We start from the raw sequence: 24,221 nt of genomic DNA on the forward strand, positions 1-24,221 counted from the left end.
TCATCTCTATCTTTCTTTCTTTCTAATTCTCACGCTCACACACACAAACACAGGTGATCTCTCTCTCTCTCTCTCTCTCTCTCTCTCTCTCTCTCTCTCTCTCTCTCTCTCCTCTGATCCTAAGGAATGCCGGTCTTCTGCGACAAGCCGGCAGACACAGCTTGTTTTCTCACCTGACTATTTCCTGCCTGGCTTTCACCTGTCGCTCGCCATCGCTGCGTGTCCGGCATACCTGAGCTGTCCTGAACTTACGCTTCACCTTCATGCAATATTTACCTTCACTTGCAAGAGAAGATAAGTGAGGAGTTCATAATAGTTCATCTCTTTCTTCCTCCCTCTCTGTCTATTTATCTATCTGTCTGTCTGCCTATTCGTCTAACTGTCCTACTCTTTCTCCTCCTGTCTCCAGAAATATATACATATCCACGTTTCTTGTTCTTCGTCTGGTTGCTGCTTGTTCTAAATTTATCACTAACGAAATTGTCCTCTCTTGTGGCCACTCGACAATGCACTCTTTCGTAGGGGCAGTGATTACCGTATTTTTTTCTCAGTTATTTTTGGGTCCTTGTACTGCTTTCTTTACTGTAAAAAAATAGTGCTTGACGTGTTGACTGCCTAACTATTTCAATGTTTATCTATTTATTCATTTCTCTACTTCTTTCATTTTTGTTTGTTTGTTTCATGACCCTGTACATACCTAATAACAAGCCTACCAACCTTTCCAATTTATCTATTTATTCATTTCTCTACTTCTTTTTCCTTTCAATGGCCCTGTGCATACCTAATAACAGGCCTACCAACCTTTCCAATTTATCTATTTATTAATTTCTCTACTACTTTTTGTTTCATGACTGTACATACCTAATAACAGACCTACCAGCCTTTCCAATTTATCTATTTATTTATTTTCTCTACTTCTTTCTTTTTTGTTTCATGGCCCTGTGCATACCTAATAACAGGCCTACCAACCTTTCCAATTTATCTATTTATTCATTTCTCTACTTTTTTTTTGTTTCATGACTCTGTACATACCTAATAACAGACCTAACAGGCTTTCCAATTATCTGTTTATTCATTTCTCTTCTTTTTTCTTTAAATGGCCCTGTACAGACGCTTCCAAGGCTTTCCAATATTGTTAATCTCCTTATTCGTCTAAAACATTACTGGCACTGACAATTACATGAACTAAATATTACGCTACGATTCTGTCTCGTATGTAAACTAATACCCGCACTATTATCTTCATTGCATCCGAGAATATTGGGTCTGCGTCTTTTCTTTCACTCCTTCGCACTTCAACAACATTACCTGAATATTACCTCTCGCATATTACCCCCCGCATCTCACAACATTATTCTGTCTCATTTTAAACATCACGTGAAATACCCGCTCGCATTCTGGTACCCTCTGTGTCTCTCTGTCTCCCTCCCTCGCCTCACGCCCTTCGTTTCCTCAACATTGACGCCCGGCTGCATGGACTGATCAAACAACATCACGCCTTGACGCCTCACAAACCTAATTACATGTCCCGCCTGCCATTGTCCGCTTCACCTTTTTAAATTTATCGCTTGGAGAGGAGACACTACGCCTGCAATATGAACTCTGCATCATGGAACTATAGATCTATCACTTGTAAGGGAAATAAGCCTCTGATATCAACTCAGCGTCATGAAACTATAAATACTACACCCATTTTTCCAGCTTTTCCTATTACATCAAACCCTTTCACGAGGCTCAGGTTGCTACTAAATTTGGACCATACTCTCAAGCATTTCAAGGCATACACACCCATATTTGATAATGCTTTCGTATAGGTTGTTGTGTTAGTAGTTCCATGGGTAGTTTTATGAGCCTAGTGATAGTCTGACAAGGCTTTCGTAGAGGGTGTTGTGTTAGTATTTACATGGGGGGTAGTTTTATGAACCTGGTGATAGTCTGACAAGGCTTTCGTATAGGTTGTTGTGTCAATATTTCCATGGGGGGTAGTTTTATAAGCCTGGTGATAGTTAGACAAGGCTTTCGTAGAGGTTGCTGTGTTAGTTTTTCCATGGGGGATAGTTTTATGAGCCTAGGGATAGTTTGACAAGACTTTCGTAGAGGTTGCTGTGTTAGTATTTCCATGGGGGATAGTTTTATGAGCCTAGGGATAGTTTGACAAGACTTTCGTAGAGGTTGCTGTGTTAGTATTTCCATGGGGGATAGTTTTATGAGCCTAGGGATAGTTTGACAAGACTTCCGCACCGTGAACGTAAAAAAACACTCGTGAGAACCCGACTAATCTCCCTTGTGGACTTTGAAAATAGTTGTAAGAGCCGAGGGTGTCTGAGGATACGGAACCATGAAAATAGTAGCCTTAGAGGTAGAGATGGAAAAAGGGAATAAACAGGAGGAAGATGTTAAATAGTGAAAAATAAGAGGAAGAGTTGGAATAATGTAAATATGAGGAAGAAGATTAGAGGAAGATTTAACCGGAAAAGGGAATATTAGTGAAATTGACCTCTTTTTTGGCAACTCTTTACTTTTGTCTGTTGTGGGAGCGGTGAGTAGCGAGCTTTTTTTTCCTACGCTCTCTTTGTTGCCCTTGAGCTGTCTCCTTTGTTGTACAGAGAGAGAGAGAGAGAGAGAGAGAGAGGTGGAAAAAGAGGGAAAGGATGACATGAAATAGTGGACAACAAATGATTCTTCTTCCTGATCCTCCAGTGTCTCATCTCGTTGCCTCATTCAGATTGGAAACACGACCCTCCCTTGTCTCTTGCCTCATCCAATCACTTCCCCGCACCCCTCCCCCTCCCCTTTCCTTTGTCCCCCGCCCCACCGCTATCCCCTTTCCTTCGTCCCCCGCTTACCCCCTCTCCTTCGCTTTCCCCTCGTCTTCCCCTTGCTTCGTTCCCCGCCCCACCGCTATCCCCTCGTCTTCCCTTGCATCGTCCCCCGCTTACCCCCTCTCCTTCGCCTTCCCCCTCGTCTTCCCCTTGCTTCGTTCCCCGCCCCACCGCTATCCCCTCGTCTTCCCTTGCATCGTCCCCCGCTTACCCCCTCTCCTTCGCCTTCCCCCTCGTCTTCCCTTAGCTTCGTTCCCCCGCCCCCTCGCCCTCGTCTTCCTTGCATCGTCCCCTGCCCAGCCCCTCTCCTTCGCTTTCCCCTCGTCTTCCCCTTGCTTCGTTCCCCGCCCCACCGCTATCCCCTCGTCTTCCCTTGCATCGTCCCCCGCTTACCCCTTCTCCTTCGCTTTCCCCCTTGTCTTCCCTTGCATCGTCCCCTTGCCCTTCTCCTTCGCTTTCCCTCGTCTTCCCCTTGCTTCGTTCCCGCCCCACCGCTATCCCCTCGTCTTCCCTTGCATCGTCCCCTGCTTACCCCTCTCCTTCGCTTTCCCTCGTCTTCCCTTGCTTCGTTCCCTGCCCCACCGCTATCCCTCGTCTTCCCTTGCATCGTCCCCTGCCCAGCCCCCTCTCCTTCGCTTTCCCCTCGTCTTCCCCTTGCTTCGTTCCCCGCCCCACCGCTATCCCTCGTCTTCCCATGCATCGTCCCCCGCTTACCCTCTCCTTCCTTTCCCCTGTCTTCCCTTGCTTCGTCCCCGCCTGCCGCTCCCTCCCTTCCTTTCCCTTCCACCGCCCCCAACCGTCTCCTGCTTGCCTTATCCTGCACTGCCCCCACCGTTCCCCGCCCAACTCGCTTTACCCTACACTGCCCCCAACCGTTCCTCGCTTTCTTGCCTTCCCTTCCACCGCCCCCAACCGTTCTTCGCTCCCTTATCTTCCCCCCCCTCGCCCCCCGCCCTCGTCTTCCCTTGCACTGCCTCCCACCGTCCCCTGCTACCTTGCCTTCCCTTCCACCGCCCCCAACCGTTCTTCGCTCCCTTATCTTCCCCTCCACCGCCCCCTGCCCCTCGTCTTCCCTTGCACTGCCTCCCACCGTCCCCCGCTACCTTGCCTTCCCTTCCACCGCCCCCCACCGTCGCCCGCTCCCTTGCCTTACCCTGCACCGCCCCCAACCGTTCCCCGCACCCCTCGCTTTTCCCTTGCACCGCCCCCTCGTCTTTTTAGGTTTTCTTTTATCAAAATGTATTCTTAAAATTTCTTGATATAAGTAGTTTCGTATAATTATCTAAATTTGTAAAGTTTCAATATTTTTTAACTATTTTTAAGCCGGTAACGACACCAGAGTTCTGTATATTTTAGTGACTATATAAAGATTTTACTTAAGTGCTGAATGTGGACTACAAATTGAAAATGTTGTTATATTAACGAAATTAACATTCATAAATAACTTCCGATTTATGTATGATGTTTTGGTTTTATGTACCGTTGTGGTCAATATCTATCTATCTATCTATCTATCTATCTATCTTCCCTTGCACCGCTCCTCCGCCGCCCCATCGCCTTCCCCTTTCTTCGCCTCCCTCTGCAACTCTTACGTAAGCTCCTCTCGTCCAACTGAGCGCCCAGCCGTAAAGAAAACAACAGGTTCTTCCCCTCTTCGTCATAATTAGAAGTCTTTAGTCGAATCGCTTCACCGAAATGCCATAATTACCTTCATTAGCAACAGAGGAAGGAGATAGGGGATTCATAATGGTTCATCTATTTTCTCTCTCTCTCTCTCTCTCTCTCTCTCTCTCTCTCTCTCTCTCTCTCTCTCTCTCTCGTGTAGTACTTATAATTTCTCTCGTCCAGTTTTGTGTTAATGAGAAACTACGTAAGGATATATATTTTTTCTGCATCATTTTTTATTAGCCTATTATTATTCCTTTCTCTCTCTCTCTCTCTCTTTATCTGTCTATCTGTGTGTCTATTACGCTCCTTCTCTTCCTATCTTCTGAAGTATGTAAATCTCTATGTTTCTTGTTCTTATGAAAGTGTAAAGTTATCAATCCCTATCGTCTACATCATTATTTTTTTCCTTCTACTCCTCTTAGTCACCATCACCATATTCCCCTTCACCATCCTCCCTCTCACCATCCTCCTAACTACCATCATCATCATTTCGTCAAAATTGTGAAATAGAAAAAAATCACTATCGTCTATAACTCTATATCATCATCCTTTTCCTCCTCTTCTTTATTATCATCATCATCTTTCATCTCACTATAACCCTCGCCATCACCACCATCATCACCATCATCATCTCTTTATAAAGCTGTGAAATCATTATCTCTATCCTCTTTGTCACCATCATTATCATCATCCTAATCCTCCTTCGCTTCCTCACCATCACAACCATCTTCCTTTTCACCATCCTTCTCACCACCATCACCATCACCTCCTTAAGACTATGAAATCATTACTCTCTATCTTCTTTTTCACCATCAGTATCATTATCATCATCCTACTCCTCTTTCTTTTCCTCACCATCACAACCATCTTCCTTTTCACAATCCATCTCACCACCATCACCATCACCTCCTTAAGACTACGAAATCATTACTCTCTATCTTCTTTTTCACCATCAGTATCATTATCAATATCCAACTATCTTCTCTTCACTATCCCACCACCATCCTCCTCAAATCCCCTACTGTCTTCATCATCACCATCATCCTCATCCTCATCCTCGTCACCATCACCTCTTCTTCTTCGGCACGAGCAAGAGACAAATTAAACAAGTCTCCCAGCAGCCTCCAGCCTCACCTACGGCTGTGTTTCAATTCCCACTCTTTGATCCGCGGCGGTTACGTAAGGGAGAGGAGGAAGAAAACTTAGAGGAGGAAAAGACTGAGGAACAAGTGAATGGATTGAGTGAAGGAAAACATGAGGAAGAAAACGTGAGAAGGAAAGAAAGACTGAGAATGAGAGACGAGAGGAATGAGAGACTGTGCGAAGGAAGACAAGAGGAAGAAAACGTGAGAAGGAAAGAAAGACTGAGAAAGAGAGACGAGAGGAATGAGACTAAAAGGTGGGAAGATGAGGAAGAAAAAAGAAGGAAGGAAAGAAAGACTGAGAAAGAGAGACGAGAGGAATGAGAGACTGTGCGAAGGAAGACAAGAGGAAGAAAACGTGAGAAGGAAAGAAAGACTGAGAAAGAGAGACGAGAGGAATGAGAGACTGTGCGAAGGAAGACAAGAGGAAGAAAACGTGAGAAGGAAGACGAAGTGGATAGATTTTTTTAATGCAGGATATATGAAGAAAGAAAACTGAGGAGAGAGATAGGCTGAAGAAGAGATGGATGAAAAGTTGAGAGCAAGATATGAGAAGGAAAGAAAGACTGAGGAAGAGAGAAGACAGGAATGGGAGACAAAGAGATGAGGAAAGAGGGATGCTGAGGACGAAGTGGATAGATTTTTTAATGCAAGATATATGAAGAAAGAAAACTGAGGAGAGAGATAGGCTGAAGTTTAGAGAAAGATAGACAATAAGAGAAGAGAGACACCGAAGAAGAGATTGATATACTGTTTAAAGGAAGATAAGGGAGAAAGACAACTGACAAGAAGACTGAGGGAGAGTTAGAAGACTTGAATGAAAGGAGACGTACGGGAGGAAACACGAGAAGAAAAAAACGCGACCTTTTCTAAAACGCGACCTAATCTAACTTTGGATGATAATAGTGAGAAGAAGAAGGAAGAAAAATGAGAAAATAAGACTAGGGAAGCGAGAAGATATGACAGTAATACAAAAAATCAGAACAAGACTCATTTCGAACCGTTTCTACTAATATTTACCAACTCTCTTACACTATTTTTATTTTGTAGAGTAATAGCTCAGCCAGCCTTTTATACCATTCATTTTCTATGCCCTTGACTACATCCTCTGGTGTAGAAATAAACTAATAAAAGAGATCTAAAGCTAACTGTAATGAACTGATATATAAAGAGAAAAAGTGTGACTATATATATTGTGTAACGGCTTGTATGTACTCCCGGGCAAGCTAACACAAATATCTCACCTTTTATGTACAATGTAACGAGTGTGCGTACTTTTAGCTATATTGGAAAACTCTGTGTGTGTGTGTGTGTGTGTGTGTGTCTACGATAGATGGGACAGATGTGTGTATACTCGTGCGTGGAATGGAGCAGCTATTTGTGCTTCTCTGTGCAATAAATCCGTGGGTGGGACCGTAACTATCACCCCCATATCCCTATTTCTTTTTTTAAGGGGGTAACTACTTGATTCCCCAAACTTACGACCGTAGTAAATCACACACTGTCAAGTTTCTATAAATAACAAATAGAAGCACACGGATAACGCTCACATCAATACTTTCCATCACGGTCGTAAACATGAACCGAATAGGTGTTTGGTATCCGTCATCTTACCCTCTTTTACCCCCGTGCCGGCGCCCTGGATGTGGGTTCGAGTCCTCCCCGGCGCCACCATTGGAAATTTTCAGTCACCGCCGAGTGGCCTAAGACTACTTTTTTTTTTCTTTTTTTTTTACAGCAGAGGAGACAATGCAAGGGCGTAAAAAAAGGAAAATAATGAAAAAAAAAGCCCGCTAAGTCCCTCCTTCCCGTCTTTTTTCCCAGTTCATTTCTTATTCTTTCCCTTCACCTTCCTTTTCCCTCCCTTTACTTTCTTTTCTCTCCTTTCCTCTATCTTCTCTTCCTCCTCCATCCCTCCTTCCCTCTCCCTTTCTTCCCCCGCCACTTCTTTTCTTTACCTTTTTCTACCCTTCCTGTCCTTCCTTTCTCTCTCTTTTCCCTTCCATCTTCTTCCATTCCTTTCCTTCTCTTCACATTTCTTCCTGATCTATTCCTCTTCCCTTCCTTTCCTTACCTTTCTCTCCTCTCTCTCCCTCTCCTCCCCCTCCCTCCCTCCCTCCCTTGCTCTGCCCAGAACAAAACAGACGCAATCTGATTATCTGATACAAACAATTGGGTCACCCATTAAAAAAAGAGAAAGAAAACGGGCCGCAGCCTCATTACTCTTCGTCCTAATTAGGGATTAATGCTTCGTAATTTGATTGGCGGTAAATAAACAGGAAACACAGTATAATGAGTCTTTCGGCCTAATACGAGTGAGTTTTTTTTTCGTTGTTGTTGTTGGTTGTGATTTTTGTTTGTTTGTTTTTTTGTCTAAAGTTTTTGTGTTCGTCCTTCTCTTTTCTATTTTATTTTATTTCTTTTTTTTTACTACATAATTATTTCTGTCTCTTTTTCTCCTTCCTTCCCTTCCCTTCCCTTCTTCTGTCTCTCCTTTTCCTTCTTCCGGTTTTGGTTATATTTTCTTTTCTTTTTCTTTCTTTTTTTCTCCTTCCTTCCCTTCCCTTCCCTTCCCTTCTTCTGTCTCTCCTTTTTCTTCTTCCGGTTTTGGTTATATTTTCTTTTCTTTTTCTTTCTCTTTTTCTCCTTCCTTCCCTTCCTTTCCCTTCTTCGTCTTCCTGTCTCTAATTCCTATCCTTCTCTTCCACTCCTTCTCTCTCTCCTCTACTTCCTTCTTCATTTTTTGTTACATTTACTTTTCTTTCTCTTTTTTTCCTTCCTTCCCTTCCCTTCCACGCCTTCTTCTGCCTCTCCTTTCTTCCCCTTTCACTCTTTTTCTCTCTACTTTCTTCTTCCTCTTTTTGTTATATTTCCTTTTCTTTCTCTTTCTCTCCTTTATCCTTTACCTTTTCTCTCTCCTCTTCCCTTTCTTTTCTTTTACGTTGTTGCTCCTGTGCGGGTGGGGGGCTCTGGTGGTCGGCCCGCTTCTTCAAGAGGGGGGGCCCTGATGGGCAGCCCAGCCCTTAGCAGCGATTGTGTGTGTATGTGGTGCGCCATCTTGTTGTTGACTCGTCTCTTGATTCGCTTGGACGGCTTCCTCTAGAGTCCGGGTTGCATGCAGGTCAGGCCAGACATGGGTAGTTTAAAATTGAGCCTGGCGGCAGTGAAATGTGAGTTGAGGATTCGAACCGCGTCGTCCATCACGCGGCGACGCCAGTTCAGTATGGGTCCAGTACCCATCTGTTCCATTTCCTCGTTTTCTTCCTCTCTTTCTTCTCCCTTCCCCTCTCCCCTTCCTATCACCCCTTTCCTACCCTCCCCTCCCTTCATACCCTCCCTTAAACCCCTTCTTACCCTACCCTTTTGACCCTACACTACCTTTTTTCTCTCCTCCCTTCCCCTTCTTTCCCTCCCACACCGCCTCCTTCATCATCCCTTTCTTCCTTCCCTTACCCTTTTCACCCTTAATTTCTCTCCCTTCCCTTACCCTTTCCATCTCCCTCTTCCACTCACTTCCACTTACCAGGTTGAGGAGGAAGACGTTGGTGAGGGAGCGGAGGTTGCGGTGGTGCAGGAGCGTGACCACCACCAGCACGTTGCCCACCACGCCCACCACGAAGATCAGGGAGAAGCCCACGATGCGTACCCACTCCCGACCCATGAGCACCCCCACCTGGCTGGACCTGTGGGGGAGGGGGAGAGGGAGAGAGATGGGTTAATGGGCTGTTAGTGGTATGGGTTAGAGGTAGGTTTAGGAGAAGGAGAGAAAGAAAAGGGTGAAGAAGGAGGTAGAGAGATGGGTTAAAGGGTCCTTAGAAGTGTGTTTGTCTTTCTATTTTCTGTCGATCTGTTTATCTCTCTTCCCTTACTTTTTAGCTAGCCAATCTCTATTTAATCTTTCCTTTTCTCCTCTATTCCTATTCTGACCTAACTTAACCTAACCTAACCTAACCTGACCTATTCCTAACCTAACCCATTATCTCCCTATTTCTGTTCTAACCTAACTTAACCTAACCTAACCTGACCTATTCCTAACCTAACCCATTATCTCCCTATTTCTGTTCTAACCTAACTTAACCTAACCTAACCTAACCTGACCTATTCCTAACCTAACCCATTATCTACCTATTTCTGTTCTAACCTAACTTAACCTAACCTAACCTAGCCTGACCTATTCCTAACCTAACCCATTATAGAAGGTTCGGGAAGAGGTAAATAATTTGGGTTGGGTAATAAGGATAGGATAGGAAGGATAGGAGGAAGAGGAGAGGAAGATAATGAGTTAGGTTTGTAATACGATATGCTAGGTTAGGATAGGTTAATTTAGGTCAAAGTATGAAAAGAAAAGGAAAGATTAAATAGAGATTGGCTAGCTAAAAAGTAAGAGAAGAGAGATGAATAGATCGACAGAAAATAGAAAGACAAACACAAATAGACATATAGAAAAAAAAAATGGAGATGAATATTTGTCAAAGATCACCCTCAAATTCTTTAGCAGACGAAATCATTAAGACTAACAATGTCTGAGTCGTTTTAAATAATCCAACACCCATTTCTCTCACCAATCACTCGTTTTCATTACCCCACCAAGAACACGCGTGACTTGACAACCAACCAACCAACAGACTGCCAGAAAACGCAATACAGCCTACCAGATATAAATAGTTTCGTCCTGGGAGTAATTGGAGTGAGGGAAATCAATACAAACGCAGCACTTCGATAGATTACTCCCGGAGGTGCTGGAGAAGGCGCCGCAGGAGGAAGAGGAGGAGGAGGAGGAGGAGGAGGAGGAGGGGGAGTTAGAGTGACCAGTGTCGAGGTTGAAGGAGTGACAATGTACAATATTATTCTTGTTAGTGTTCTCGCATCGTACATTAGACATCGTACATCAGACATATTAAAGGCGTGTATATAGGTCCTTTAATATGTCTAATGTACGGTGTTATTATTGTTAGTGTTCTCGCATCATGTCACTCCTTCAACCTCGACATGATACGAAAACACTAACATGAATAATACCGTACATCACCGTTGCCAGATTATCGTACTCAGAGCATAGTATTTACCGGTTTCTGACGCCTAACTATTGCCAAGAAACATCAGATTTTAACTATTTTAACGATAATTATAAGTGAATCTCCTTATTGGGGTCCACGAGACAGTTTTTGGGTCGGAAGTCGGTAAATATAAGAGGCTGAGTAAGACAATCTGGCAACGTTACCGTACATAGACATATTAAAGGATCTATACACGTAACCTATGGCCGCTAAATCCGACAATATATTTAGATTAGACGAATAAAAAGGAGTATGAGAGAAGAAAACAAATAAAGAGGTGAAAGAAAGAAAGGAGAGAAGGAGTAGAAGGAAAGGCATAAGAGAAGGAAGGAAGGAAGAGACAGAAGGAAGAAGAGGAGGGAGAAGGATATAGGGAGTGAAGAGGAAGGAAGAAAAGAGAGAAAGGTGGAGATAAGGAAAGATAACAAGCAAGGAAGAGAAGAGGAGGAATTGGAGGCTGAAGAAAGAGGAGGAGAAGGAGAACCAAGAAGAAATAAGAAGACAGAGGAGGAGGAGGAGGAGGAGGAGGAGGAGGAATACGAGAATTCTAATATGATAAAGTAAGGGAGAGATGAAGACGATGATGAAGAAGTAATTGAGAGAGAAACGGAGAATTAATGCAAGATAGAGGAAGAAGGGAGAGAGAGAGAGAGAGAGAGAGAGAGAGAGAGAGAGAGAGAGAGAGAGAGAGAGAGAGAGAGAGAGAGAAAAGAGAAAGAAAATAAAGAAAAATCAGAAAAAAGAGAAAAAAATAAAAAAAGAGAAAAAGAAGAGAAAGGAGAAAAAAAGTAGAAAAAGAGAAAAGGAAGACAAGAGAGAGAGAGAGAGAGAGAGAGAGAGAGAGAGAGAGAGAGAGAGAGAGAAAGGGGAAACAACACCATCAACGCTTCTGGGGGGGAGAGAAGAGAGTAGAGAGTAAGATGACCTGTAACCAACAACACACACACACACACACACACACACACACACACACACACACACACACACACACACACACACTTACCTGTCCAATTCCCCCAGGTCACAGGTATCGTTGACGTCACTTCCGTTGGCGACCATCTCGAAGTCACACGGATCCAACAACGAAGAGGAAGAGGAGGAGGAAGAAGAGGAAGAGGAAGAGTAATAGAAGTAAGAGGAGGAGGAATTATCAGCATTATCCTCCCTGAAGGTGTAAGAGGAACCCCCGGATATGGTAACATTGTCAGGCGTCTCCCATCTCTCCCCGTCACCTTCTCTGCCAACTAGCGCTGCGGTGAGGCCTGAGTACCTCTTCCTAGGCTGATGAAGGGTGGAGGTGAGGGGGAAAAGGCGTGGGGAAGGATGTGGGGAAGGTGGGGAGGATGGGGAAGCCGGTGGGAGGCGTAGGAACTTTGGGTAATGAGATTTGTGTCCCCGAAGGAAGGAGGGGAAAGGGGAAGGCCGTGGGGAAGGGAGTGAGGATGATGGGGAAGAATCAGGTAGGTCTTGGGAATTTGGGTAATGAGATTTGTGTCCCCGAAGGAAGGAGGAGAAAGGGGAATGGCGTGGGAAGGATGGGGAAGGCGTAGGGAGGTGTGGGGACGCTGGGAAAGGGCGTGGGGAAGATGGGGAAGAATTGGGTAAGTGTTTTGAGACTGGGTAATGAGATTTGTGTCCCCGAAGGAAGGAGGAGAAAGGGGAATGGCGTGGGAAGGATGGGGAAGGCGTAGGAAGGTGTGGCGACGCTGGGGAAGGGCGTGGGGAAGATGGGGAAGAATTGGGTAAGTGTTTTGAGATTGGGTAATGAGATTTGTGTCCCCGAAGGAAGGAGGAGAAAGGGGAATGGCGTGGGGAGGATGGGGAAGGCGTAGGGAGGTGAAGGGATGCTGGGAAAGGGGGTGGGGAAGATGGGGAACAATTGGGTAAGTGTTGAGAGTTTGGGTAATGAGATTTGTGTCCCCGAAGGAAGGAGGAGAAAGGGGAATGGCGTGGGGAGGGTGGGAGAGGCGTAGGGAGGTGAAGGGATGCTGGGGAAGGGTGTGGAGAGGGTGGGGAGGATGGGGAAGAATTGAGTAAGTGTTGAGAGTTTGGGTAATGAGATTTGTGTCCCTGAAGGAAGGAGGAGAAAGGGGAATGGCGTGGGGAGGATGGGGGAGGCGTAGAAAGGTGAAGGGATGCTGGGGAAGGGCGTGGGGAAGATGGGGAAGAATTGGATAGGTACAGGAAAGGAAGGTAATGAGAAATATGCTTACGAAGGGAAGAGGAGGAAGGGGAATGGGATGAGGAGGATGGGGAAGACGTGGGGAAGTGAAGGGAAGGTGGGGAGGGACGTGGAGAAGATGAGGAAGGAAGGGAGTTGCTTGAGGAGGGTGGGGAGGACATTAAAAGGTGAAGGGAAGGTGGGGAGGGACGTGAGGAAAATGGGGAAGAAGTAGGAAGGTGTAGAGAGGAAAGGGAAGGGTGTGGAGTGCATGGGGAAGCATTAGAAAGGTTCAGGGATGGTGGGGAGGGCGTAGGAAGGTGTAGAGGGGAAGGGGAAGGGTGTGGGGAGGATGGGGAAGACGTAGGGGAAGGAAGGGGAGGTGTGAAATCAACTGCGTACCTCTCCCTCATCCCTTCCGTCACCTCTTCCGCCGCTACAGGTGAGGAGACTAACGAGACAGGCAGGACAGGTAAAGCAATCACCAGCGGGAGGTATGACATCAAGGAGGAGGAGGAGGAGGAGGAGGAGGAGGAGGTTATCAAAATCACCACTAGTACCAACACCCTCATCACCGTTCCTTCTACACTCCTCTCATGCCCCTTCTTCTTCTTCGTCTTCGTCTTCGTCTCTTCTTCTTCTTCTTCTTCCGCCCGTCGCCCCAAGGTTCCCAGGGTTCCGAGGCCCCTGGAGGAGGTTCTGTCGGTGGGCTTCGAAGCGTCAGCGGCAGAGGAAGCATCGTCGCTGAAGGAACCCCATGACGAAGGCGCTGAAGAAGGGGCTGACGAAGAGGCTGACGAAAGGATTAAAGATGGTGCCGACGAAAGTACTAACAAAGGAACTGAAGAAGGTGCTGAAGAAGGGGCTGATGAAGATGCTGATAAAGATGCCGTTGGAGAAGTTGACGATGATGCTAACGAAACTACTGACGGAGATGCTGACGGAGTGGCTGACGGAGGGTGGGACTGACGGAGATGCTGACGGAGTGGCTGACGGAGGGTGGGACTGACGAAGATGCTGACGGGAAACTATTATCTTGTGTTCTTGATGATGATTTATAAGTAGCAGCGGCAGCAGTAGTAGCAGTAGTAGAAGTAGGTGGAGGGTAGACGAAGGTGAAGCTAACCCAAAGAGGAAGAAGGGAGACAGAAAAGTAGGAGGAGGAGAAGGAGTAGGGGGAAGAGGAGGAGGAGGAGAAGGACAAACAGGTAAAGGAGAAGAATTAGGGAGAGGAAAAATCACAGGTATATCCTTACAGGTGTGTCGAAAGGTTACACAACACCTGAGGAATGCTAGTGGTGGTGGTGGTGGTGGTGGAGGGGATGGGGATAAAAGTGGTGGTGATGGGTCGTCTTCTAGTGGTGGTGGAGATGACAGCGCTGGTGTTGATGGTGGTGGTGGTGGTGGTGTTGACGGGTTTACTGGTGGTGGTGGTGGTGGTGATGATGGTGTTTTCTCTCATCATAACACCTGAAACAAAAAAAGAAAATGTGAGAATGTAAAGATGTGGTTTCAAGGTCAAGGAAAAGAAAGTGAAAGGAAAATAAAGATATAAAGAAAAGGTCAATAAATAAATAAATAAAACTAGAAAAAAAAAGAAAACTCCAGGTAAAGACAAATTAGAGGAAAAAGAAAAAAGGTGAAATAAAGGAAAAGAAAAGGAAGTGAAAGGAAAATAAAGAAATAAAGAAAAGGCCAAAAAATAATAATAAATAAATAAAACTAGAAAAAAAAGAAATCTCCAGCTAAAGATAAATTAGATGAAAGAGAAAAGTTGATGCAAAGGAAAGGAAAAGGACCATAAAATTAAAGAAAAAAATATTAAAAGTGTGTGTGAGTGTGAGTGTGTGTGTGTGTGTGTGTGTGTGTGTGTGTGTGTGTGTGTGTGTGTGTGTGTGTGTATAGGTCACAGGTGTACATAGCAACATACCCACAAACATTAATTCATCATGGAAGGACTTTTTTCTTTTTTCTTTCTTTTTTCTCTTTTTTTTCCTCCTCTGTGATTTATAAGGGTTTACAAACAGACTAATTATCCCGGCCATTAATCATCCTTACTCTAACCCTCTCTCTCTCTCTCTCTCTCTCTCTCTCTCTCTCTCTCTCTCTCTCTCTCTCTCTCTCTCTCTCTCTCTCTCTCTCTCTCTCTCTCTCTCTCTCTCTCTCTCTCTCTCTCTCTCTCTCTCTCTCTCTCTCTCTCTCTCTCTCTCTCTCTCTCTCTCTCTCTCTCTCTCTCTCTCTCTCTCTCTCTCTCTCTCCACTTTCATTCACAGGGGCGAGAGAGCGAAAACAACTTACAACAATACTCTCTCTCTCTCTCTCTCTCTCTCTCTCTCTCTCTCTCTCTCTCTCTCTCTCTCTCTCTCTCTCTCTCTCTCTCTCTCTCTCTCTCTCTCTCTCTCTCTATCTATCTATCTATCTATCTATCTCGACACTTTCTTGCTCTCAAAGGCTATTAATATATTCTTCTCAACCGCAGTCGAACTTTGTAATGTGTTGATTTTTACTTTTGTGTTTTTAATGACTCCTTTCAAACTAATATAAGCTTCTGAGAGTGTGTATATATTAAGTTGCTATCAAGAGAACAGCTACTGCTACTACTAATATTGCTATTGCATCTTCCTCCTCCTCCTCCTCCTCCTTCTCCTTCTTCTTTTTCTTCTTTTTCTATTGCTATGTCGTCTTCTGTTTCTTTTCCTTCCTCGCCTTCGTTTTTCTTTTTTTTTATTGCTTCTTCTTCTTTTTCTTCTTCTTCTTCTTCTTCTTCTTCTTCTTCTTCATCATCATCATCTGTTTCTTCTCCTCCTCCTTCTCCTTCAACGAAAACAATAATAACTACTAAAGAAAGGAAAAAGAAAGGAAAGGAAAGGAGAGGAAAGAAGAGGAGCGAGGAGAAGAAGATAAGAGAGAGAAAAAAACAGAAAATATGATGTTAATGTTAGCTACTACCACTACTACTATTACTGCTACTACTACCACTACGACTACTACTACTACTACTACTACAACCATCACCAAGTTTCACTCCCTTCAAACACAATTTTCGTCCATCAAAGGAAGTGGCCGTGTTGTGGGTTTGTTCGTAGATAGACTTGTTTTAGGGTACATTCACTCGCCCCCCCCCCCTTCTCTCTCTCTCTCTCTCTCTCTCTCTCTCTCTCTCTCTCTCTCTCTCTCTCTCTCTCTCTCTCTCTCTCTCTCTCTCTCTCTCTCTCTCTCTCTCTCTCTCTCTCTCTCTCTCTCTCTCTCTCTCCCTTCCCTTCCCCTCCACACACCTGTCACCTTCCCCCTCCACCTAGATAATGCCTCTCTTCTCCTACGCCACCCTTCCCATCCTCTTCCTCTTCCTCCTTCTCTCTCTGTCTGTCTCTCTGTGTCTGTCTCTGTCTCTGTCTGTCTATCTTATCTATCACCTGTTTGTCTTTCTCTCCCTTCCTCCTTTTCTTCATCCTTCTTTTCTTCTTTATCATTAACATTCTCCCTTCTCCTTCTGTTCGTTATGACTGTCTCCTCCTTCTTTCTCTTCTTTCTTCTTTTCTCTTCCTATTCCCACCATTATCACCTCCTCCTCTTCCTCCTCCTCCTCCTCCTCCTCCTCTTCCTTCCTTTCCTTCTCCCCTTTTCTGCTGTTCTTCACTATCACCATCTCCACTTTCCTTTATTGTCTCCTCCTCCTCCACCTCCTCCTCCTCCTCCTCCTCCTCCTCCTCCTCCTCTTCTGCTCCTCCTCCTCCTCCTCCTCCTCCCTCACCACCTGCCTCCTCTTTAAGCCAATGTATCAAGATATTAATCTCCTTCATATCCTCCTCCTCCTCCTTCTGCTCCTCCTCCTCTTCATCTTCCTCCCTTCCCTTCCCCTCCCCCCTCTCCCTTCCTGACCCTTTGTCAAACTTCCCGTCGCTAAATTACAATGGACCCTGAACTTGCTAACATAACAGCCTTTTAACAATTTTTCCTCTCTTATCTTCTCTTTTTTCTCCTCTTCTCTCCTTTCCTTTCCTTTCCTTTCCTTTCCTTTCCTTTACTCTCCTTTCATTTCCATTTCAGTCCTTTCCTTCCGTTTCCTATTCTCTCCTTTCCTTTTCTTTCCTTTCCTCTCTCTTCCTTTCCTTTCCTTTCCTTTCCTTCCCTTCCTTTCCTTTCCTTTATCTTCCTTTACTGTCCTTTCATTTCCATTCCATTCCTTTCCTCCCGTTTCCTATACTTTCCTTTCCTTTTCTTTCCTTTCCTCTCTCTTCCTTTCCTTTCCTTTCCTTTCCTCTCCACTCCTCTCCTCTCCCCTCCTCTCCTCCCCTCTCTCCTCTCCTTCTCTCTCCTCTCCTCTGGTCAAACTCTCTAATCCTTTACCTGTCAGTTTCTATCCGTGTGTGTGTGTGTGTGATCAGAGAGAGAGAGAGAGGGAGAGAGGCGGTCTACCATTAGCTTCAACTCCATTCACCCCTCTCTCACAATAAGCCAAGTCCTCCAATTGTAAGCCCGTCAGCTGAGGCTCTCTAGCGGTGATCAGCCTGACTGCAACGCTTGGCCTATTGTGCCGCGCAGGTCACGGTTATCTGGTGCTTTACGAATGCTGGGTTAGGTCGTATTAGGTTCCTTGTTCCTGTGTTAGCTTGTCTGTGTCTGTGAATGTGTGTGGAGGGGGGTGGGGTGGGGGGAGGGTCTGACTGTGTGTGTGTGTCTGTGTGTGTGTGTGTGTGTGTGTGTGGCTGGTATCCTTCGTCCATTTGTGCCTTGCTTTTGCTATTTAATACATATATACACACGTCTAGTTTATAATGTATTACTGGGAAAGGTTGTCACTGGCTCCAGGATATGTATGTTAAGTGTTATGAATTTATGTATATGTGTTGAGGGCTTAGGTACGTGTGTGTGTGTGTGTGTGTGTGTGTGTGTGTGTGTGTGTGTGTGTGTGTGTGTGTGTGTGTGTGTGTGTGTATGCCTTCCTTCCTACCACCCTCCTCCTCCTCCTCCTCCTCCTCCTCCTTTCTCCTCTCTCTTTTCGTGTAATGTTGTACTGGGGAAGGCAATATGAGTTTATGATCCGTATGAAAGATATTATGACATTCCTGCAGCTGTGTTTGTGTGTGTGTGTGTGTGTGTGTGTGTGTGTGTGTGTGTGTGTGTGTGTGTGTGTGTGTGTGTGTGTGTGTGTAGGGGGGTGAGGGGTGTATCTCTGTCTGCTTTCCTCTCTCCCTTTCTTCCTCCCTCTCTCTCCTCCTCTCTCCTTTCCTTCCTCCCTTCCTTCCGTCCATCTCTTTCTTCTTCCTTCTCTCTTCCACTCCGTCCCTTCCTCTCTCTTTTCCTCTCTCTCTCTCCTCCTCTCTCCTTCCCTTCCTCCCTTCATTCCTTCCATCTCTTCCTTCTTCCTTTTCTCTTCCTCCCTTCCTCTCTCTCTTTCCTTCCCTCCCTTTCTTCCTCCCTCTCTCCTTCCCTTCCTCCCTTCCTTCCTTCCATCCCTTACTTCTTCCTTCTCTCTCCCTCTTTTTCTTCCTCCCTTCCTTCCTCTCTCTCTGTATCCTCATGTTCTCCCTTCCTCTCTCTCTTTCTCTCTCTCTCCTCACGTCCTCCTAACCTTCCTCTCTCTCTCTCCATCACCCCCTCCATTCCTCCTTCCCTCCCTCCCTCTCTCTTTATTCTTATGTCTTCTCTCCCTACCTCCCTCCCCTCCCTCCCTTTCTCCCTCTTCCCCCTTACCCCCCACTCGTGTATTCCTGATAGTGAGACTCCACGCTTATTAAAAGGCTGTTATGTCGCGACGCTCAACACTCGGGTTAATGTAGGCGTCGAGTGGGAATCGTGTTAACAAGGAGTGTCACATTAGTCCCTGTGTATATGTTGATAGTCTGATTGTATTTACGAAGAGGATTTATTTTAGTGTTTTTTGTTTGTTTGTTTAATTGGATTTTCTTTTGTTTGAGTTTGTGTGTGTGTGTGGGTGTGCTAGATAGATAGATGGATAGATAGTTCCTGTATGTTGATAGCCTGGTGTTATTTACGAAGAGGATTGTTTGTTTGGTTTTGTTTTTTGTTTGTTTGATTGGATTATCTTTTGTTTGAGTTTGTGTGTGTGGAAGTGATAGATAGATAGATAGGGATAGCTAGATAGATAGATAGATAGAGAGAGAGAGAGAGAGAGAGAGAGAGAGAGAGAGAGAGAGAGAGAGAGAGACAGAGTGATTGAGAGATTTAACGTGTTGTAACTTGTTTTGCATCACTTTCGTTTTTCTTTTGTTTTATTTTGAACACGAGTTTCATCCTTCATTAAATAACCGTGGGAATTATCATCATTATTATCCTTGTTATTATGTATATCGCCGTTGTTATTGTTATTCTCCTTCTATAACAACAATGGGAAGTCTTTTTATTATTATTATTATTATTATTATTATTATTATTATTATTATTATTATTATTATTGTTGTTGTTGTTATTGTTATTATTATTATTATTATTATTATTATTATTATTATTATTATTATTATTATTATTATTATTATTATTATTATTATTATTATTGTTGTTTTCATGGTTCTCTCAATTAATTACCTCGATGTCCAAGCTTGTTTAAACTTGTCAGCACAGTGCCTTCCTCCTCCTCCTCCTCTTCCTCCTCTTCCTCCTCCTCCTCCTCCTCCTCCTCTTCCTCACCCCTCCTCTCCCCATCCTCTTCCTCCCCACCACACTACCTTCTCTCTCCTTTCCTATTCCCCTCCCCATCCTCTTCCTCCCCACATCACCTCGCTCTCTCCCTCCCTACCTCACCCTCTCACTCTCCTCCCCCCCCCCAACCTCATTCTCCCAATCTCAAACCACCTCGCACCCCCAACCTCACTTTCCCATCCCCCCCCCCCAAGCACTAACCTCACCCACCCCATCCCTCCCACACCACCTCGTACCCTCAATCTCTCTCTCTCTCTCTCTCTCTCTCTCTCTCTCTCTCTCTCTCTCTCTCTCTCTCTCTCTCTCTCTCTCTCTCTCTCTCTCTCTCTCTCTCTCTCTCTCTCTCTCTCTCTCTCTCTCTCTCTCTCTCTCTCTCGCTTCTCTTGCACAGTTTCTATTATCGTTGTTGTTCCCCCCCCATCTCCTCCCCTCCCCCTTCGCCGCCTCTCTCTCCTCCATTCTCTCCTTTTCATTGCCACTCTCTCTCCTCCTCCCTTCCCCTCCTAGCTGCTCTCTCCCTCCCCCTCCCACGGCTTTCTCTCCTCCTCCTGTTCCCTCCTCGTTGCCACTCTCTTCTCCTCTTTTCGTCCTCCTCCTCTCTCTCCTCCTCCCTCCTCATGAAGCCCCCCCCTCTCTCTCTCTCTCTCTCTCTCTCCTCTCCTCCTCTCTCATGAAGCCCCCCTCTCTCTCCCCCTCTCTCCCTCTCTCCCTCCTCTCCTCCTCTCATGAAGCCCTCCTCCCTCTCTCTCCCTCTCTCTCTCTATTACCAAAGTTGTCCTGCCTCGGCGAACGGTAAAAAAACGGACATAATCAAACTGACTTGTGATGGAGTTATTACCTGAAACTGATTGACACACACACACACACACACACACACACTACAAGCTGTACATGTTGCGTAGTCTCAGGACGCTGGGGGCACCGGCCGCTGAGCTGTGCAGTATTTATTCATCATTCATATTGCCAAAGCTAATGTATGCCTCCCCGGCGTGGTCATCGTCCCTTACCCTCACCCAACAACAGCAGCTTGAGAGGGTTCAAAAGAGGGCATTCAGGGTCATTTTAGGCCCTGACTACCGCACCTACGACAATGCCCTGGCTACCCTGAGTCTCCCGAGGCTCTCTGACAGGCACCAGGACGCCCTCAGAAAATTCGGAATCTCCCTGCTTCACCATCCTCGCCTTCGCCACCTTCTGGCCCCGACGCGCCTCCTCCCACCCGCTTCACCAGACACCACAACAAACTCAACCCCTTCAGGGCGCCGCGTACCGACCGTTACAAACATAGCGCAGTGCCCGCGATGGTGCGGATGATAAACAATGCCCAGTGACAGTCATACCCAAAGGGCCGCGGTGGAGTTTAGCACCTCGCCGCTACCCCTCTAAGTTCCCCCTTCACACCACCCTCCCTCTCCCTTATGTCTCTATTTTTAGCTCTCCCAAACCACCCCCCACCCTCTCCCTCCCTCTAGTGTAGCCTGTTTACTATTAGTTTCTTGTATTTTTAATTTAATTTGTATATTTTCAGCCTGACGGCTGCCTTACATTAATAAACCTATTATTATTATTATTATTATTATTATTATTATTATTATTATTATTACACATACACACACACACACACACACACACACACACACACACACACACACACACACACGACCACACACAAGCCCGGACAATTTTCAACACACACGCACACACATACATACACAATCTCCTTTGCTTTCTCTGTCTGCCTGTCTGTTTGTCTGTCTTTTCTGTTTTCTTTTCCTTTCCTTTCCTTCCTTTGTTTTCTTTTGTTTTCCTTTACTTTTTTCTTTCTTTTCTTGTCTTCTCTTCTCTTTTCTTGTGTTGTCTTGTTTTGTCTTCTCTCTCTCTCTCTCTCTCTCTCTCTCTCTCTCTCTCTCTCTCTCTCTCTCTCTCTCTCTCTCTCTCTCTCTCTCTCTCTCTCTCTCTTACGAGTGTCCGAACTAGTGTTAAGAGACAAAACAAAAACAAAAAAAAACCAATCAATTTCGATCCCGCATGACACAGAAAAAAAAGCAGAAAATAAAATAACAGAAAAAGAAAACGAAAAAAAACAAAAACATATCGACATATTTATAATTACTAATAAAAAAGGGGAAAAATTCTGCCTCATTACTGATTAATTAACCCAGCTGGAGGGGGGGGGGAGGAGGAGGAGGAGGAGGAGGAGGAAAGTGGCAGGAGCAAAAAAGAAAGACCAATAAAAGAAAATATATGAGAAGTGGAAACAGATGATGGACGGTAATGGAGGAGGAGGAGGAGGAGGAGGATTGAGGAGAAGAAGAAAGGCGATAACGAGGACGAAACGAGGAGAAAAAGGAGGAGGTGGAGGAGAAGGAGGAGGAGGAAGAGGAGGAGGAGGAAGAGGAGGAGGAGGAAGAGGAAGAGGAGGAGGAGGAGGAAGAGATAAGAGAAGAAAAGAAGAAGAGAATAAGAAGAAAAGATAGAGGACGAAGAAGAACAAGAAACAAGAACAAAAACAAAAAGAAATAGAAGAAGAAGAAGAAGAAGAAGAAGAAGACAAAGAGGAAAGAAAAACAAGAAAGAGAAGAAGTTGAAGAGAAATTATAATAAGAATAAAAATAAGAATAACAAGAACAAGCAGAAGAAGAAAAAGAAGAAGAAGAAGAACAAGAACAAGAACAAGAAGGAGAACGAGAAACACAGGAGGACAAAGAATAAATACAATAACAATAACAATAACAACAAAGACCACAAGACAAATAAAGAAAACAATAAGAAGACAAATGAAAGGAAGAGGAAAAAGAAGAGAGAAAGAAGCGAAGCGAAGACAAAGACGTAAAAGAATAAAAAAGAAAAGGAAAAAGTAATAATGACGTGGAAGAGAAATAAAAAAAATAAAATAAAAGGAAGAAGAAGGAGAGAAGACAAAGAAGAAAAAAAAAGGATGAAGAAAATGGCGTAAAAGAGAGAGATCAAAAACAAGTAAAAATAAAAGCCGTCTGGTAGTTAAGGTAATGTCGCCTCGTTCACAATCCTCCTCCTCCTCCTCCTCCTCCTCCTCCTCCTCCTCTCCCTTATCTCTCTCGTCTTATCAAGCCTCCCCTCGTCAGTGAGTTCCTCCTTTCCTTCCTCCTCCTTTTAGTCTCTCTCTCTCTCTCTCTCTCTCTCTCTCTCTCTCTCTCTCTCTCTCTCTCTCTCTCTCTCTCTCTCTCTCTCTCTCTCTCTCTCTCTCTCTCTCTCCTTCCTCTTCTCTTCCTCTCCTCCATTCCTACCTCCTTCCTTTCCTTTCCTTCTCATTTGCTCCTCTTTTTCTCCCTTCTTCCTTTTCCTCCTTCCCATTCCTTACTTTTCCCTTTCTCTCCCTTCTTCCCATCTACACATTCTTTCCTCCCTCCTCCCCTTCCTTTCACTCCCTCCTTTTCTTCCTTCATCTTTTCCTTTCCTCTCTCCCATCCACTCTCTCATTAATTTCTCTCTCCTTCCCTTTCCTGTACTTCAATCCATTCCTTCCTCTCCTTCTCTCCTCTCGCTCCCTTCCATTCCCCCTTCCATTTCTTCTTCCTTTCCTTCCCTTCCCTCATTTCCCTTCACATTCCTACCTCCATCAATTTTTCCACTCTCACTTCGTTTCCTCCTTTCTGCCTTCCATTTCCTCTCTCTTTTTTCCTATCCCTTCCAAACGCATCTTTACTACTTCACTTCCTCCCTCCTCTTTCTCTCCTTTCCTCCATCCTTCCATCTTTCTATTCCTCCTTCCTTCCTTTCATCTTTTACCACACATCCCTACCTCCATCTATTTCCCCATTCTTACATCCTTCTCTAACTTCTTCCTTTTCTTTCCTCATTTTATTCTCTCACTCTCTTCCAAACTCAATGTCTCCACTCCATTTCTCTCCCTACTTTCCTACCTCTCTTTTTTTTACCTCCCTTCCCTCCTTCCCTCACTTCTTCCCTCTCCTTCCCCATTTTATTTTCTCTCACTCTCTTCCAAACTCATTCTCTCTCCACTCCATTTCTCTCCCTGCTTTCCTACCTCTCTTTTTTACCTCCCTTCCCTCCCTCCTCTCCCAGGCTCATCAATGCAATCTCTCTCAGTCCAAACTCGCAGCATCCCAAAGGAGTGACACGTGCCAGAGACCTCGATGTCTCTGGCCGAACACCTTTTGTCTGAAATACACCAGAGACTCCCCTAATGTAAGCAAATGGACGGAGGCGAGGGATGAGAAGGAAGGAAAGGAAAGAGGAGGTGGTGGAAGAAAATGAGATGAGAAAAGATGCGAGAGAGGGAGAGTGGGAAGACGTAGAGTGAGTGAGAGGGAAAAAAGGAGATTGGAAGGATGTAGGCAAGGATGGATAAAGAAAGAAAGGGAGGGAGGTGATGATGGTGAGTGACTGAAGACGTGTGGAAGAAAATGAGATGAGAAAAGAAGTGAGAGAGGGAGAGTGGGAAGACATAGAGAGTGAGTGAGAGAGGGAAACAAGGAGACTGGAAGAAGGATGTAGGCAAGGATGGATAAAGAAAGAAAGGGAGGGAGGTGATGATGGTGAGTGATTGAAGACGTGTGGAGGAAAAGAAAAAGAGGTAAAGAGAAATGGGGAGAAAGAATACGAAGAGAGGAAGATGGAAGAGGGGAAGCTAAAGAAAAGAGGAGGAAGGGGATGAGAGAAGAAAAGAAGGAAAGACAAGGAAAAGGGAAAGAGAGAAAGACGTGTAGCA

At 45.0% G+C, this 24,221-nt stretch overlaps 1 protein-coding gene and 1 long non-coding RNA gene across 2 annotated transcripts in view; one reads left to right on the forward strand and one right to left on the reverse strand.

The window, feature by feature from the left end:
- LOC127010021 (cholecystokinin receptor type A-like) overlaps positions 1–12,215 on the reverse strand; it is a 33,864-nt gene extending 21,649 nt beyond the window's left edge. Inside the window, exons 1-2 of the mRNA XM_050883727.1 lie at positions 11,693–12,215; positions 9,156–9,315 (exon numbers count right to left, since the gene is read on the reverse strand). Of these exons, the coding sequence (XP_050739684.1) occupies positions 9,156–9,315; positions 11,693–11,748 (216 nt within the window). The 5' untranslated portion in view covers positions 11,749–12,215. The remainder of the gene's footprint in view (positions 1–9,155; positions 9,316–11,692) is intronic.
- LOC127010022 (uncharacterized) lies at positions 12,097–14,534 on the forward strand. The gene is made up of 3 exons (XR_007762785.1): positions 12,097–12,243; positions 12,385–12,525; positions 12,667–14,534. It is a non-coding gene; the product is annotated as an uncharacterized LOC127010022 (long non-coding RNA).
- The last annotated feature ends 9,687 nt before the right edge of the window (positions 14,535–24,221 follow it).

This window comes from Eriocheir sinensis, chromosome 42, assembly GCF_024679095.1.
Source record: "Eriocheir sinensis breed Jianghai 21 chromosome 42, ASM2467909v1, whole genome shotgun sequence".
NCBI lineage: Eukaryota > Metazoa > Arthropoda > Malacostraca > Decapoda > Varunidae > Eriocheir > Eriocheir sinensis.